The 16,769-nt window shown below is 41.9% G+C and overlaps 1 protein-coding gene across 1 annotated transcript in view; it reads right to left on the bottom strand.

Moving 5' to 3' along the window:
• KLHL32 (kelch like family member 32) overlaps window positions 1-16,769 on the bottom strand; it is a 316,085-nt gene that overhangs the window by 50,453 nt on the left and 248,863 nt on the right. The window contains exon 7 of the mRNA XM_040428786.1: window positions 3,285-4,011. Within this exon, the coding sequence (XP_040284720.1) occupies window positions 3,285-4,011 (727 nt within the window). The remainder of the gene's footprint in view (window positions 1-3,284; window positions 4,012-16,769) is intronic.

Here is a 16,769-nt window from a genome sequence, read left to right as displayed (position 1 = left end):
GTCCGTTAAAAAAATAGGACAGGTCATATTTTTTTGACGGACAGGATACACGGATCAAGGCCGCGGATGACAAACGGTGCATTTTCCGAGTTTTCAACGGACCCATTGAAAGTCAATGGGTCCGCAGAAAATCACGGAAAACGGAACAACGGCCACAGGTGCACACAACGGTCGTGTGCATGAGGCCTAACTCTGTAAATAGGAATCTAAAAAAAGTTATGGGTTAAAGAATATAGCAAAGAAAATATTTTTTTTCAAAGTAGTTTTTTTATACAAATTTTAGATTGCTGTAACTATACTAACCCTCAGAATAAAGTTAATGTGTCATTTTTACCACACAGTTAATATCGTAAATTAGAAAACCCATAAAACTGTTGAGGAATTGTGTTTTTTTTTTTCCAATTCTATCCCATTCATATTTTTTTCCAGCTTCCTAACTTATATGCAATATTAAATGGTGCCAATAGAAAATACAACTTGCCCCACAAAAAGCAAGCCTATATATGGCTATGTGAATGGAAAAATAAAAAAGTTATTGATCTTAATGAAGTTAACAAAATAGAAAAAAAGAGAATTTGCCCGGTCTTTTAGTGGGTAACATATATCCCAGATTTCTAAAATGCCCATACTTATCCTGCAATACTACCATATAGTTCCAAGATTTATAGCAGCTTACAATGTAAAAATGAATAGTAGTGTTAAGTGTCATACAGCATCCATTTAGTGTCATACATTGTACAGATCTAGAAAATCTCAGAGAACCCTTTTAATGAGCAAAGTTACTGAACAACCATTAAAAGGTAACTTCTTCCTTAGATACTCAAACTTCCCAAATGTAATGGGTACCTCCAACAATGATGCAAGCTATGTCTCCTGCCAAAAGTTTAAAAGTGATGGTAGGAGAAAAGGCCAAGAGAACGGCAGAATAGTTGACACTGAAAAAAACAATTCTGCAATATTCCTTTGCTGTCAAGTTACAGTCATGTAGAATAAAGCAACAGTAACTTTTTTTCATCACTGTGACATCATAATTGTCATAATTTCATTGATTTATTATATTACCATATTGCTTATAAGCGATAGGATATTCCACATTCGCTACTCCAGTGCTTCCTCATTATGTTCTTTGCACCTCAAGCAATGTAATATACTAATATATACGGGAAGTGTACTTAAGAATAGCCAGACAATGTTATATAATATACAAATGATGCTTATTATGAACTCTTTGATGAAATAGACTGTGAACTTTTATGTCATCCCTTCTCGGGGGAACTCATGAGATCTCCTTCCATATATTTGTAACCAATACCCAAAAATGAGACAGCATTGTCCCACACAACTGATTATAACGTCAACAAAATGAAGATGGAGCCTGTGACAACATGGGCTATTATTGTGCACATTTTGTACTGTTGCTTCCTTTTTAATAACAACAACTATAGACTCTTTTGTTCCTTTGTTGCGAAAAGTAGACATTTTCAAATCATGAGAAACAAAAACGAGAGAAGTTCATTCCTGAACATTTCACTTCTCCGCTTCAATGTTGGAGGTCCTTGATAATTTTATGCACTTCACATACCTCTTCTCTCACTGTTAGATTAATCTTCTGAAATGAGATGCAGAGGATTTGCATACAGATTTGACGACACAAAAATAGATACGGAATTATTAACAGTCTATATATGTTGTAATTTTTCCTAGTGTGGAGTACCCTTGCCTACAGCATTATTCTTGGCTTTGAAAGTCATCAGGCTGATTTTCTTGCTCTTAGGTTATGGTACCCCATGCTGCTACACTGTCCCCTGCAATCAAAGCAGTTGCACAGATTCCTCGGTTTCCCCTAATAAGTATATTTTATTGATTGGCAGTTTTGATCTGCCTCCCCAGGGGGATAATCTGCATCTTGCGAGCATTCTATAGATACATCTGGCATTAAATATGCCATCTTATATGAGAATCAATTTTCAAAAACAACTTTTCTTCTAACTTTGAAGTGACACAGATGAAATTTAAAATACAGTCTGCCAAAAAAATTGAATTAACTGTACTGTGTTTCATCCTTGAAGTCCTAGTCAAAGTATACCACGGGCAATGGAAAATTTTAACCTCTCAAAAGACTGAAAGAGAATGCCATTGGAAAGGTGAAAAGAAAGTTATTTCAATGATAAATACCAATATTTTGTAGAATGACAGGACTGTTCAGCGAGCAGTCTTTTGAAAGAATTGGTAATTTCTCTATAAAGAGTGTCACGATTCAAGTGCTTATTCAACTTAGGCTAGAAAATGACAGCTGTAAACTGTCAGGTCCTCTGCAATAAAATGAACCATGCCTAGGTGGTTTAATAACGAACGTCTCCATATAAAATACCCGGCGGTGTTTAGACTATGGTCACTATTACCGAGTGTCAAGTCCTCATTCATGATGTATAACCCTACTATTCACATATTCAAGGGGGTGGTCATGACAATCTTTTCTCAATCTTTTAAACTCTCTTGAAAAAGTTGATACCACCTTTTTGATTGACTGAAAATTTGGATTTCAAGCACCTTTTCCAATGTCTCCTGTGTATTCAAGTGACTTAAAATTCTCTCTGAACAGGAACATCAATTTCTTGTATTTTTCAGGTAGATCAACCCAACTAAATATATTCACCAACTAGCAGTAATGATAAAAAAGAGAAATGTTAGCACTCTGTCAACCTACCTGTAAGACAGTACTTTTATTAAGGGAGTTGCCCAGGCTTTTAATATTGATAACCCATCCTCAGGATAGGTCATCAATATCAGATGGGTGGGGGTCCGACACCCAGCACTCCCGCCAATCAGCTGTATGAGGAGATGGCGCGGGCATTGCACATGTGCTATCTCCCATGTCTCTTCCTGCTCGCCTGTCTATGGCAAAGGAGTGGTGAGCAGGAAGAGAGAAGGGAAATGGAATGTGTGCACGCCGTCTACTCATACAGCTCGGCAGGGTGGCAGGTGTCGGACCTCCACTGTTCTAATATTGATTACCTATTCTGAGGATAGGTCATCAATATTAAAAGATCGAACAACCCCTTTAACTATTGCTAGTTTTCAAAAGTATGGAGTTGCTGCTGATGACAACCAACAGCACAGTCCAATTCTTCATGTTCAAAGGAAATATAATAATAAGAGGATGTTGGCTGCCTTCACTGTCATGTCCTATCTCTACCTGAGTAGAATTTTTCAAAAAAAAATATTTTTCTATAGCCTTATGGACAATTATTATAAATTATATATTTGTAACAAGTGTCACTAACCTGATATCCAGAGAAGACCATCTGCAACACATCCAGCATGACATGAAAGAGATCTATCAAACGACTGTACAAAAGTCCACTTGTTCTTCTTGGGGCAGTACCGCTCTACAGATGGCAGTACCTGTCGTAATTCATTCCTGCCCCCTACTGCATAGAGACAATTGTCCAGTGCACCCAGAACAAAATGCTCCCGGCAGTTCTTCATTGGAGCTATTTCAATCCATGCATTGTTGCGAGGATCGTATCGGCATGCTGTCCTCACCGCACAGGTGCGCCCAGTGGCATGCTCAACTTCCCCTCCTGCAGCAAATAAAAAGTCACCCATGATTGCCACACAGTGATGGCTTCTCCCTACCGGCATAGGAGTCAGCTCACTCCAATTTGCGATTCCTGCAATATGAACATTGTCTTGATCAACAGGATTAAAATATCTCAACTCCCGAACTTTGCAGATCTCCCTCTTCTTTCCTCCAACAATATAAAGTGTACAGGACTGAAAGCGTGGTTTCGTCCGTATGGTCTGCCATATCGGCTGTGCATAGATACTTTGGTGATATTCCAAGGCTTCATTAATTAGTGCTGTAGCTGTTTCACTAGCTTGAATCAAAGGGTGAGAAAGGATGATAGTGTGAAGAGCGTTTGTATCCATGAGGCTAAAACGTACATACTGCAGCAGTTCATCTATGTACTGATAACGGCAGTTGTGCTCCAGCCATCTCACAGCCAACTAAAAGAAAGGAATAATTTCAGTTAAATACTTGGTTGTAGATTACAGTCATTTTTCAAGTGTATTCAAGTGGGTTAGTCCTATGATTAATGTGACAATCTCTTTCTAAGAAACCTAGAACTAATCCTGTACCTCACATGGTTCCAGAGATCTCCCCATTCATTGTTCCAATTGCTCTGCTAGATTTATAGGGAGTGTGTCATTTCTGATGCAGCTGTCTCCCCATCACAGCACAGGAGGCAGTCGAAGGGTAGAACTGAACATGTGTGTCCACCTCAGCAAGGTGGACAGAGATATAAAAAACAAACAGCAGGTGGCGCTATACAGATACATTTTATTGAATAGGTCAGTGGCTACACTAATCTTTTAATTACATGCAATCACAAAGGTATTCAGATCCAGTTGCTGGTTTAAAAACTCCCAAATATTTTTTATGGGACAGCCCCTTTAAGAATGGAATTTCAACAAACGCTTTCTTAGAGGCACTAATGGGCTTCTCATTTTGAATATGGGGGATCCTTAAGCAGGTTGTCCAGGATTTTACTATTGATGGCCTATCCTCAGGCATGTCTGATCGGCACTCCAGCTGATCAGCTATTTTAGGGTATATCCGGGGTAGTTGGTTCCTGAACTGCACAGCTTTGTCCATTGTGTACTGGATGGAGCTGGTTACTCCAGTGCTGCTATCTTTCACTTAAATGGGAGCAGCTCTGCAGTAACCAGCTTCATCCACTACACAATGGACAAAGCTGTGCAGTTCAGGCACCGACTTACAGCACCAGATATACATTGAAAAAGCTGATCAACAGGAGCTGATCAGACATTGATGGGCTATCCTGAGGATAGGCCATCAATAGTAAAATCCAACTAGACAACCCCTTCAAGACTTGCAACAAAATGTAATAGCATTATGGCAGCTGTAGTGAATGGGAACAAAGTCTACAGGAGTTTCCTATATATAGTCCTTATGAAAAAAGAGGACTACTACTACTTCTAAAGTGAAAGTGGTGGAGGGAACTGCACACATGGGCGGTCTTGTAACTACGGACAACTTTTATGCTGTTCAATGCCTATTGATTTTATACTTTTGTTAGTATAATAAAATCTAATTTTATACAGAAGATTGATGGATCTTCACTATGTGCCTTAACCTTTATATCCACAGAAGGGTTGTTTTGTGATAAAGACCATCCTCTGGTGGAATCTCGATGTTTGGCAGCACTAGAAAACCGACGTATCCCATCCTTACTAATACTCAGGGAATATTGCCAAAGAGGCAGCTCGACCCCTTTGTTGAACTGACTGTATTTTAATGTGAATCAAGCCCACTTCACACGGTGGTCTGCGACGCCAACAGAAGAAAAGAAAATACTTTTTGTATTTAATTTCTTTTTATTTATACTTTTAGTATTTGTATTTTTATATAGACGTATGCGTACATTTCTTCCCCCTGACGGTCACTTCTGCAGTCCTGCCTATCTAGTCTCCAGTAATACAACAGAGCTGTCATCATATTCCCACCTCCCAGTGATAATGGTGTGCACAGCACTGTGACTATAAAGAGAAAAGAGGCCATTCATGTAAAGTGTTGCTTTTATTTTTGTTGTCTTGTTAGAAAATATTTTTTTCTCAAGCTATAGGCTTATTATACACTTCAGTGGGTTTGAAATGCATTTACTTTATGATGCCACCACCCACTCCATGCTTTACAGTACTATGATGATACTGGTGGTGTGCCTTTGGCTTACGATGAAGACATTTTTTAAGATGGTGACATGAATACTTTCTACAGCTGTTGCATGCGATGTGGCTATTAAATACTTCTGTTTGATTCACATTTATTAAGTCATAACATCAAATATTTGTATACGTTTTATATAACATAAATGTAAAAGAGTCAAATAATATTAAACCAGTGAATAGTAAGAACATAAAAGTCTGTAGTATGATCATTTTTAAATGTTTGTTTTAACAATTATATGGAAAGCGGAGACCAGAGACGCAAAAAACAAAAATACAACGGTTTTCCTAATAGAAGGGGAAGGTCATACACTTCTTGTTGACCTATATAGTCAAGATTAAAGGGGTTGTCTCAACTTGCTGTTACTGAGGTGAGATAAGACTGCACTCTGACCTAGATGGCCGGGAAACAGTACAGCAGGCAAACAGGCTGGCTCTGCGCTGTTTTAGTAGCTCCTACTGTAGTGCATGGGTGAACGGAAACAGTGTAGTGAGGAAGCTATGCTGTTCCCCTAACTCAGAAACAACGTAACTTGCTGTGCTACGCTGTTGCTGTAACTCTCATGCAATGATGGTTGGGGTCTAGTCTCATCTCGTCTTAGTATCAACAAGTTGAGACAACTCTTTTAACTAAAACTAAAGGTACCATGTTCTAATTTCAAAAAAAAGTTTGTAGTGATTCTGCTTTAGAGGTGTCACGGGGTTCCGAAGGTGCACTCGGTCCCCCATTGCCTGCAGAACTGTTGCTTAGCTTTTGGAATGAGGTTCTGTGTTTGACCTCATTCCCAGGGCGGCTTTACTAGCTGGGTGGCTCCTTGCTCCTAAGTCTGCCTTGAGCGCAGAGCTGATCACTCGGTGCTCGACTGGTTGGTCTGTCGGTCATGTGACGCTGGCCACGTCACATGACCCTCACTCCCCACTATAAATACAGGCAGCCTGCTGGCTACAGGTTGCCTGTTAATTTCTAGGTTCCTGGCTATTTGTTGGACTGCTGAATACTTTTGCCTGATCCTCCTGTACTCCGCATCCGTCCTGGTATTGTGACCTCGGCTCCCACCTGACTACTCTCTTAGGACTCCTCTTGTACTTCTCTGCTCTCCTGGTATTTATGACCCCGGCTTCTCCTGACAATGCTCTGCTTGCTCCATTTGTACTTTGCAGCTTTCCTGGTATTGACTCGGTCCGTTCACGTCCTGTTGTTTGTCTGTCTGTCATCCCTGCACTTACTCCAAGTTAGGGATTGCCGTCCAGTTGTCCCCTGTCATTAGGACTCGCGAGGCAAGTAGGCAGGGCCAGGGGTAAGGGTGGAGCGCAGTGGTCACTTCCCTCCCCCCTGTGTGTGTGTGTATGCGACCGTTACAGATTAACAGGCCCAATAACCACTGTATTATGAATCCTCTGGTGACCCTGACTGACTATGTCTCTAATCTGACGCAGATGGTGCAGGAGTTAGGGGAAAAACTCAGCTCTTTTGAGTTAGGGCAAGGCTCTTCCACTCCTCAGGCCTCTTGTCCGCATTTAAGCCCCAGATTAAGCTCCCAGAAACCTTTTCTGGAGACCGGAAGAAGTTTCTCTCTTTTAAGGAGAGTTGCAAACTTTACTTCCGTTTGCGCCCCGTGTCCTCTGGCCCCGAGAGTCAACGCGTGGGCATTATCATTTCCCGATTACAGGGTGATCCCCAGGACTGGGCGTTCTCTTTACCTGCTGGCGCCAGTTGTTTATATTCTGTGGAGGGGTTCTTTCAGGCCCTAGGTACCCTCTATGATGAACCAGACAGGGCTCTAGTAGCCGAGACGGCTCTAAAGGCACTGGTTCAGGGCAATTTACCAGCGGAGGATTATTGCACCCAATTCAGAAGGTGGTGTGTCCCCTCAGGATGGAACGAACCAGCCCTGAAGAGTCAGTTCAGGTCAGGTCTGTCTGATAAATTAAAGGATCTTCTGGTCAGTTATCAACTTCCAGAGACCTTAGAGGAGATGATGACCCTTGTTGTCCGACTTGACCGACGGGTTAGAGAGAGACGACAGGAACAACAGTTCTCTTCCCAGATGGTGGTCCAGCCAGAGGCCTATCCCAGAGACAATGCTGAGGTCTCCACCGAGGAACCCATGCAGGTTGGCATGACCCGAGGGAATCTTCGCCGCAGACGTGGAGAATGCTTTTACTGTGGAGATTCTGACCATTGGATCAACCAGTGTCCTAAGAAGGTCCTCTCTGTCAAGTCTCCTAAGGCAAGGCAACCTAAAGACCAGGTACACCCTGAATTTTCTAAATGTAAGCTTTCGGTACCCATTACGATTTCTCTGGGAGTAGATAAATGGCCGGGTAAGGCCTTTATTGATTCTGGCTCAGCGGCTAGCTTTATTGACTCTGAGTATGCTGTTAGATTGGGTATTCCTATGTTTTCCTTACCAACTCCTATCCATGTCATGGCTATTGATGCTACTCCTCTTATTGGTGGTACGGTGAGCTTATGTACCTCGGAGATTTCTCTAACCGTGGGTGTGTGCCACTCAGAGAGATGTTCGCTTCTAGTCCTGGAGAACCTACCTGCTGAGGTGGTACTAGGGTTGCCTTGGCTCCGACTACATAACCCCACTATAGATTGGTCCAATGGGGAGTTGGTGAGATGGGGGCCTAAGTGTGACTCGTGCTTGTCCGTGGTACAGGCTGGGGTCTCAGTAAAGTCTGATACTTTACCCTCTGTTGTTAGAGAATATTCTGATGTATTCTCATCACCAACCCCGGAGGTTCTACCCCCTCATAGACCTTATGATTGTACCATAGAGCTAGTAGAGGGGGCCAAGTTTCCTAAAGGACGAATTTATAATCTTTCTATGCCCGAACGCAAGGCCATGGAAGATTATATTAAGGAGAGCCTTGGTAAAGGGCATATTAGACCTTCTGTCTCTCCTATGGGGGCGGGGTTTTTCTTCGTTAAGAAAAAAGATGGTGGTCTTAGGCCATGTATCGATTACCGGAGATTAAATAAAATCACTGTCCAGAATAGATACTCCCTCCCATTGATTCCGGATTTATTTAACCAGGTCCTGGGGGCAACCTGGTTTTCCAAAATTGACCTGAAAGGGGCATACAATCTAATCCGAATCAAGGAGGGAGACGAATGGAAGACGGCGTTCAATACTCCGGTAGGACACTTTGAATATCAGGTGATGCCTTTTGGACTCAGCAATGCCCCAGCTCTGTTCCAAAACTTCATGAATGACATTCTTAGGGAGTTCTTAGGTAAATTTGTTATTGTCTATCTTGACGACATTTTGATATTCTCTCCTGACTTCGAATCCCATGTGTCTCATGTTAGACAAGTATTAGAGGTGTTGAGGGAGAATCAGCTATCCGCTAAACAAGAGAAATGTGTCTTTGGTGTGCAGGAGATTCTGTTTCTAGGGCATGTTCTGACTCCTCACGCCTTCAAGATGGATCCTGGTAAGGTACTAGCAATTAAGGAATGGGTAAGACCTTCATCCTTAAAGGCCTTACAACGGTTCTTAGGTTTCGGCAATTACGATCGTAAATTTATTATGAATTTTTCCGTAATTGCTAAACCGTTGACCGACCTTACTAAGAAAGGGGCGGATTTGGAGAATTTGTCTACTGAGGCCATTTCTTCATTTGAAAAATTAAAAAAGGCATTCAGTAGCGCTCCCATTCTGATCCAGCCTGATCAGGAGAGACCTTTTATTGTGGAGGTGGATGCGTCCGAGGACGGCGCAGGAGCAGTCCTTTCACAAGGTCCTGCCAGCCTCACTAATCTGAGACCATGTGCCTTCTTCTCCAGGAAATTCTCTCCCACGGAGAGAAACTACGACATAGGGAATAGGGAGCTGCTGGCCATTAAATGGGCATTTGAGGAGTGGAGGCATTTTCTGGAGGGGGCAAGGCATTGTGTAACTGTTGTCACTGACCATAAAAACCTTATGTTTCTCGAGTCTGCTAAGAGGCTGAATCCCCGTCAAGCCAGATGGGCTCTGTTTTTTACTCGTTTAGATTTTTCCATCACGTTCAGGCCGGGAAGTAAAAATGTGAAGGTGGACGCATTATCTCGGAGCTTCCAGGCTTTTCAACCTACTGAGGTACCACCTGAATCCATCCTACCAGCAAAAATCTTCTTAGCAGCTCTTACCAAGGATATCTCGGCTCGCATTAGGTCGGAACAACATCTGGCACCGGTATCCACCCCAACAGATAAGTTGTTTGTTCCCGTACAATTTCGTCTCCAGCTGTTGGGTGAGTGTCACGATTCTGCCTTTTGTGGACATCCGGGTGTTGAGGGCACTAAGGATCTGGTTTCTAGATCTTATTGGTGGCCCACTCTAACTAGGGATGTCAAGTCCTATGTGTCAGCCTGTGAGGTTTGTGCCAGGTCCAAGACACCTAGGACTCGCCCTGCTGGTAACCTACGACCCCTACCCATTCCCAGTAGACCCTGGTCCCATATCTCGATGGACTTTATAACTGACCTACCGCTGGCGGAGGGAAAGACTGTAGTGTGGGTAGTGGTGGATAGGTTTAGCAAGATGGTCCATTTCATTCCCCTGTCTAAACTCCCGAATGCCAAAACCCTGGCGTCTATTTTTGTGAAAGAAATTGTTCGATTGCATGGTATCCCGGAAAATATTGTTTCGGACAGGGGTGTGCAGTTTGTGTCCAAATTCTGGAGGGCCTTCTGTCAAAGATGTAAAATTTTGTTGTCTTTTTCTTCCGCCTACCATCCTGAGAGTAATGGGCAGACTGAACGCCTTAATCAGTCTGTGGAACAATTCCTGAGGTTGTATGTTGCTGATGACCAGCAATTATGGGTCAAATTCCTTCCGTTGGCTGAATTTGCTCTGAATAACCGTGTCAATTCTTCTGCTGGGGTCTCCCCTTTCTTTTGTAACCATGGTTTTCATCCCCGTTTTCTATCTTGGTCGTCCGTCTCCTCCTCTAACCCTGAAGCTGATAAACTCTCCTCCGAACTGTGCACAGTTTGGGCCCGGGTTCAATCAAACCTAGAAAAGGCTCAATGTTCTCAAAAACTCAAGGCCGATAGGAGACGTTCAAGGGGGGTAAACTTTCAGGTTGGGGATAAAGTATGGTTGTCCTCCAAGAATCTATCTCTCAAGGTAACTTCTAAAAAATTTGCTCCTTGTTTTATTGGACCATATAAGATCACGGAAGTGATTAACCCGGTATCTTTTAGGTTGGAGCTGCCTGAGTCATTCCACATTTATAATGTGTTCCATAAATCTCTGCTTAAAAAATATTTTGAACCGGTAGTACCATAAAAAGCCTCGCCTCCGCCAGTTCTTGTTAATGATGCTGTCGAGTATGTGGTGTCTAAAATAGTGGATGTCAGGAAGGTGCGTAATTCCTTGCAGTACCTGATTCACTGGAAGGGGTATGGACCTGAAGAGAGATCTTGGGTACCTGCCAGGGAGGTTCATGCTCCTAGACTTGTTCGTAAATTTCATTTAGAACACCCTGAAAAGCCATCGCCTGAAGTCTTGGGTCCGGTGGCCCCTCGTAAAAGGGGGGGTACTGTCACGGGGTTCCGAAGGTGCACTCGGTCCCCCATTGCCCGCAGAACTGTTGCTTAGCTTTTGGAATGAGGTTCTGTGTTTGACCTCATTCCCAGGGCGGCTTTACTAGCTGGGTGGCTCCTTGCTCCTAAGTCTGCCTTGAGCGCCGAGCTGATCACTCGGTGCTCGACTGGTTGGTCTGTCGGTCATGTGACGCTGGCCACGTCACATGACCCTCACTCCCCACTATAAATACAGGCAGCCTGCTGGCTACAGGTTGCCTGTTAATTTCTAGGTTCCTGGCTATTTGTTGGACTGCTGAATACTTACCTGATCCTGTTCCTTGACCATCCTTTTGCCTGATCCTCCTGTACTGCGCATCCGTCCTGGTATTGTGACCTCGGCTCCCACCTGACTACTCTCTTAGGACTCCTCTTGTACTTCTCTGCTCTCCTGGTATTTATGACCCCGGCTTATCCTGACAATTCTCTGCTTGCTCCATTTGTACTTTGCAGCTTTCCTGGTATTGACTCGGTCCGTTCACGTCCTGTTGTTTGTCTGTCTGTCATCCCTGCACTTACTCCAAGTTAGGGATTGCCGTCCAGTTGTCCCCTGTCATTAGAACTCGCGAGGCAAGTAGGCAGGGCCAGGGGTAAGGGTGGAGCGCAGTGGTCACTTCCCTCCCCCCTGTGTGTGTGTGTACGCGACCGTTACAAGAGGACAGATGATGACTTAGCAGTGTGCCAAGATAAAAAATTGTAGTGGTCTTTCTTTGCCATGAATACAGAATCAGGGAGTATGGACCATGGCAGGAGAACACTGTATCCTCTCCACACATACAGTTGCAAGAAAAAGTATGTGAACCCTTTGGAATGATATGGATTTCTGCACAATTTGGTCATAAAATGTGATCTGATCTTCATCTAAGTCACAACAATAGACAATCACAGTCTGCTTAAACTAATAACACACAAAGAATTAAATGTTACCATGTTTGTATTGAACACACCATGTAAATATTCACAGTGCAGGTGGAAAAAGTATGTGAACCCCTAGACTAATGACATTTCCAAGAGCTAATTGGAGTGATGCGTCATCCAACTGGAGTCCAATCAATGAGATCAGATTGGAGGTGTTGGTTACAGCTGCCCTGCCCTATAAAAAACACACACCAGTTCTGGGTTTGCTTTTCACAAGAAGCATTGCCTGATGTGAATGATGCCTCGCACAAAAGAGCTCTCAGAAGACCTACGATTAAGAATTGTTGACTTGCATAAAGCTGGAAAGGGTTATAAAAGTATCTCCAAAAGCCTTGCTGTTCATCAGTCCACAGTAAGACAAATTGTCTATAAATGGAGAAAGTTCAGAACTGCTGCTACTCTCCCTAGGAGTGGCCATCCTGTAAAGATGACTGCAAGAGAACAGCGCAGACTGCTCAATGAGGTGAAGAAGAATCCTAGAGTGTCAGCTAAAGACTTACAAAAGTCTCTGGCATATGCTAACATCGCTTTTAGCGAATCTACGATACGTAAGACACTAAACAAAAATGGATTTCATGGGAGGATACCACAGAGGAAGCCACTGCTGTCCAAAAAAAAACATTGCTGCACGTTTACAGTTTGCACAAGAGCACCTGGATGTTCCACAGCAGTACTGGCAAAATATTCTGTGGACAGATGAAACCAAAGTTTAGTTGTTTGGAAGAAACATACAACACTATGTGTGGAGAAAAAGAGGCACAGCACACCAACATCAAAACCTCATCCCAACTGTGAAGTATGGTGGTGGGGGCATCATGGTTTGGGGCTGTTTTGCTGCGTCAGGGCCTGGACGGATTGCTATCATCGAAGGAAAAATTAATTCCCAAATTTATCAAGATATTTTGCAGGAGAACTTAAGGCCATCTGTCCACCAGCTGAAGCGCAACAGAAGATGAGTGTTGCAACAGGACAACGACCCAAAGCATAGAAGTAAATCAACAACAGAATGGCTTAAACAGAAGAAAATATGCCTTCTGGAGTCCTGACCTCAACCCGATTGAGATGTTGTGGCATGACCTCAAGAAAGCAATTCACACCAGACATCCCAAGAATATTGCTGAACTGAAACCGTTCTATAAAGAGGAATGGTCAAGAATTACTCCTGACCGTTGTGCACGTCTGATTTGAAACTACAGGAAACGTTTGGTTGAAGTTATTGCTGCCAAAGGAGGTTCAACCAGTTATAAAATCCAAGGGTTCACATACTTTTTCCACCTGCACTGTGAATGTTTACATGGTGTGTTCAATAAAAACATAGTAACATTTAATTCTTTGTGTGTTATTAGTTTAAGCAGACTGTGATTGTCTATTGTTGTGACTTAGATGAAGATCAGATCGCATTTTATGACCAATTTGTGCAGAAATCCATATCATTCCAAAGGGTTCACATACTTTTTCTTGAAACTGTACCTTACTATTATAGACTGTTCAGAGAAGACCAAAAAGGTTGGAGTACCCTCGGCCTTTTTACTTTTCCAGCAGCTTGCAGGGCACTAAAAAATATCCCATGTAGCATCAAAGGAGTCCTATACCACTTGGACAGGAGATTGTAGCACCTTTTTACATCATGGCTAAAATGACTGACCAGAGAACCAGAGCCTTTTTCCAGGCAACATAAGCTTACAGGATTGAAAAAAGGCATACGTCTATCTATTTTAGTCTATTATCCTGCAAAATTCTGAGGATTCAGAGGAAGGCAAAAAAGTTCCATGAGATAGAAGCCAATTTTCTTCATCTAAGGAGAAAAGTGTCTTCCTGACTTCAAATCTGGTCATCAGAATAACAACGGTGATCAAGAACCCATCTCCATAATTCTAATTACCATAACCTGTAATATTATTACACTCCAGGAATACATCCAGGCGTCCACAGCCACATCCTCCTCTAGCAGAGAGTTCCATAGTCACACTGCTCTTACAGTAAAGAATCCTCTTTTATGTTTGTGTAGAAACCTTCTTTCTTCTAGATGTAGAGTATAGCCCCTTGTCACCATCACAGTCCTGGGGATATATGGAGCATGTGAGAGATCTCTGTACTGAGCTTTGATGCAGTTACGCATAGTTAATCGATCTCTCTTCAACTGTGTTTTTTCTAAACTAATTAACCCTAATTTCAATAATCTTTCTGGGTACTGTAGTGATCTGTAGTTCTCCCACTGAAAGCTCTTGCATAAGTCATGGTCAGCGAAGGTCTAACTTGCCAAAGGGTAGTGAATAGGGGAAATTGTTTGAAAACATATCCCCACAAAGGGGGATGGATGAGAGGCCTCTAATGAAGCTGGACAATTCAGCATATTGGAACCATATTAACCATAATCATTATTAGTTGGGAAAATGCTATGATTTCACAACTTCAATTTTGTAGCAAAAAATTCATAGGAATTTAGAGTTCATTCTGCAGTATAACAACCATGTTAAAATCACTGTCACAAAGGCAAGAAACCAAAGAGAAATGGTCATAGACAAAATGGTCTTCTCTATCCTTATAAAAATGAAATATTTTCTTACATCCCTCGTGTGTACATTCTCTATAATTTAAAAAAACACACGTAATATTTCAGAGGAGCTGCGGCTAAGCTTTTCCTCTAAATTACATAGCATCATTAACGATTAAACTAAAATACACACTCTGTCAGCATTTTATGAAAAGTAAATGTCAATAGCAAGTCAGTGAGCAGCACAAAGTGTACCGTACAGCTAAGTGAAGACTCAAATTGTTTTAGTACGTGGCATTTACAGACTGTCATAAAAGTTATACAGAAAGTTATACTTAAGGAATACTCAACTTCTTTAGTTATCCCTATTTCATATATTTTTTCTTCATGTTGGAAAAATCACTTTGTTGACTTCTTTATCAACTTTACATGAACCTGTATTTGCTGTTCAACGTATTATCAATGTATTTCAACAAATGTGGTCTCACAAAGCTGGGAACCCTTTGGACTTTTCTCAACTAAATGATCCAACATTGGACTAGAAGTTTCTGTTACTTTATTGGGGAGATCAATGATTTGCTGTGGTTTTGCAGTGTGGTTTTTGGACTCGTGGTTTGTACAGGTGAAATACATAGAGGCAGATTTATCAAGCCCGTAGATGGCATAAACTTAGACCATCTGTCTATTGGCTGGCTTACTTTGAGACAGAATTTCATGCCAGAACTGTGGTGCAATTTTGGTGCAAAATGCCCCCTTTTCAGCTAAACCCACCACTTGTCGAGCAAATCGGAAAAAAGATGTACCAGCTCAAATTGCACCAAAATCTGCACCACTTTTTTGACAGATTCTAAGCATAGAAAATTTGTGCTACCTTAGAGACCAGTAAGAAAAGTCCGAATTATGACTAACAAGTTAACAAGTCAGAGAAGTGCATAATGTAGACCTGACGGTACTGCAGTTTGCTTGTTTACTAAAAACATGGCCATTGTCTGTAGGTGGAAATCGTGAAAAAGAACAGCACAGCAGAGAAGCTACATTGATTAAGTGCTGCAGAGGCTTTAAGTTTTAACAATAAGGTAGATATAAGTGTGTTTTTACAGAATACACATAATATGAGAAAATGTAGATTGCACTGCAATCATCACTTGGGAGGGCAGTCTCTAATGACGAGGGTGTGCAGAGGTATATAGGTAGAGGTGCACCTGTTTCATTAGAGAAGCTTCAGGAAGCATATAGCTATGGAAATGGCTGTTGCCTGTTTGCCTATACCACGTCCTGTTACTGGCTTGGATTTGAAATATAAAATGAAGAGAAGAATTTTAATGGTGAATGCCGCATTCTTTGAATCTATATTGCCATCATACATTTGACTTTTACCATTTCTGAGCACCACCGAATAATTACCTAGACTACTTGTTTGTTTTACACTCCACTTCCGGCAGTGACCTAGTCCAGCAGTGCCGGTCAGTTGGTGCTTTTTTCTTTTCTCCTTGTGTGAATGTGGGCCGTTGTGTGAATGTGTTACACCTGTACAAGGTGCACATCTGAGAACGGCATCACAAAACTGCAGCAATTTATAAAATGCATGTGATTTTGCCACATGGATATTGACCACACTGCCCATTACCTGCCCATGTGAATAAGCCCTTAGGATGGTTTCAGTATAAGTCCTTCCTTTATAATTTCTATTTCATTTGAATCCACTTCTGACTTTGCCACAAAAATTATTCAAAATTTGCAGCAAATTTTACCTTCTGCATTGCAAAGGGTGACATCCATCATGGAAATCCACAGAATAAGTTGATATGCTGCTGATTAAAATCCATACTACAGGTCAATTTCTGCAAAGCATGTATCTTCCATCAGAAAGAGATATTTTATTCAATATTCATAGCAAATATTGCTTGTAGAATGTTTGGCTGTTTTTTTTTTTATGTTGGCAGAACTATACTATTGAAATTAAATACAAAATATTGTCTTTCCGTATCAGTCAGCACAGACAGATAAAACTCATATAGGTGG

The sequence above is a fragment of the Bufo bufo genome, chromosome 4 (assembly GCF_905171765.1).
Source record: "Bufo bufo chromosome 4, aBufBuf1.1, whole genome shotgun sequence".
NCBI classification, from domain to species: Eukaryota; Metazoa; Chordata; class Amphibia; order Anura; family Bufonidae; genus Bufo; species Bufo bufo.
Note: the sequence above shows the minus strand (reverse complement) of the source record. Positions and strands in the feature narration are given on the sequence as shown.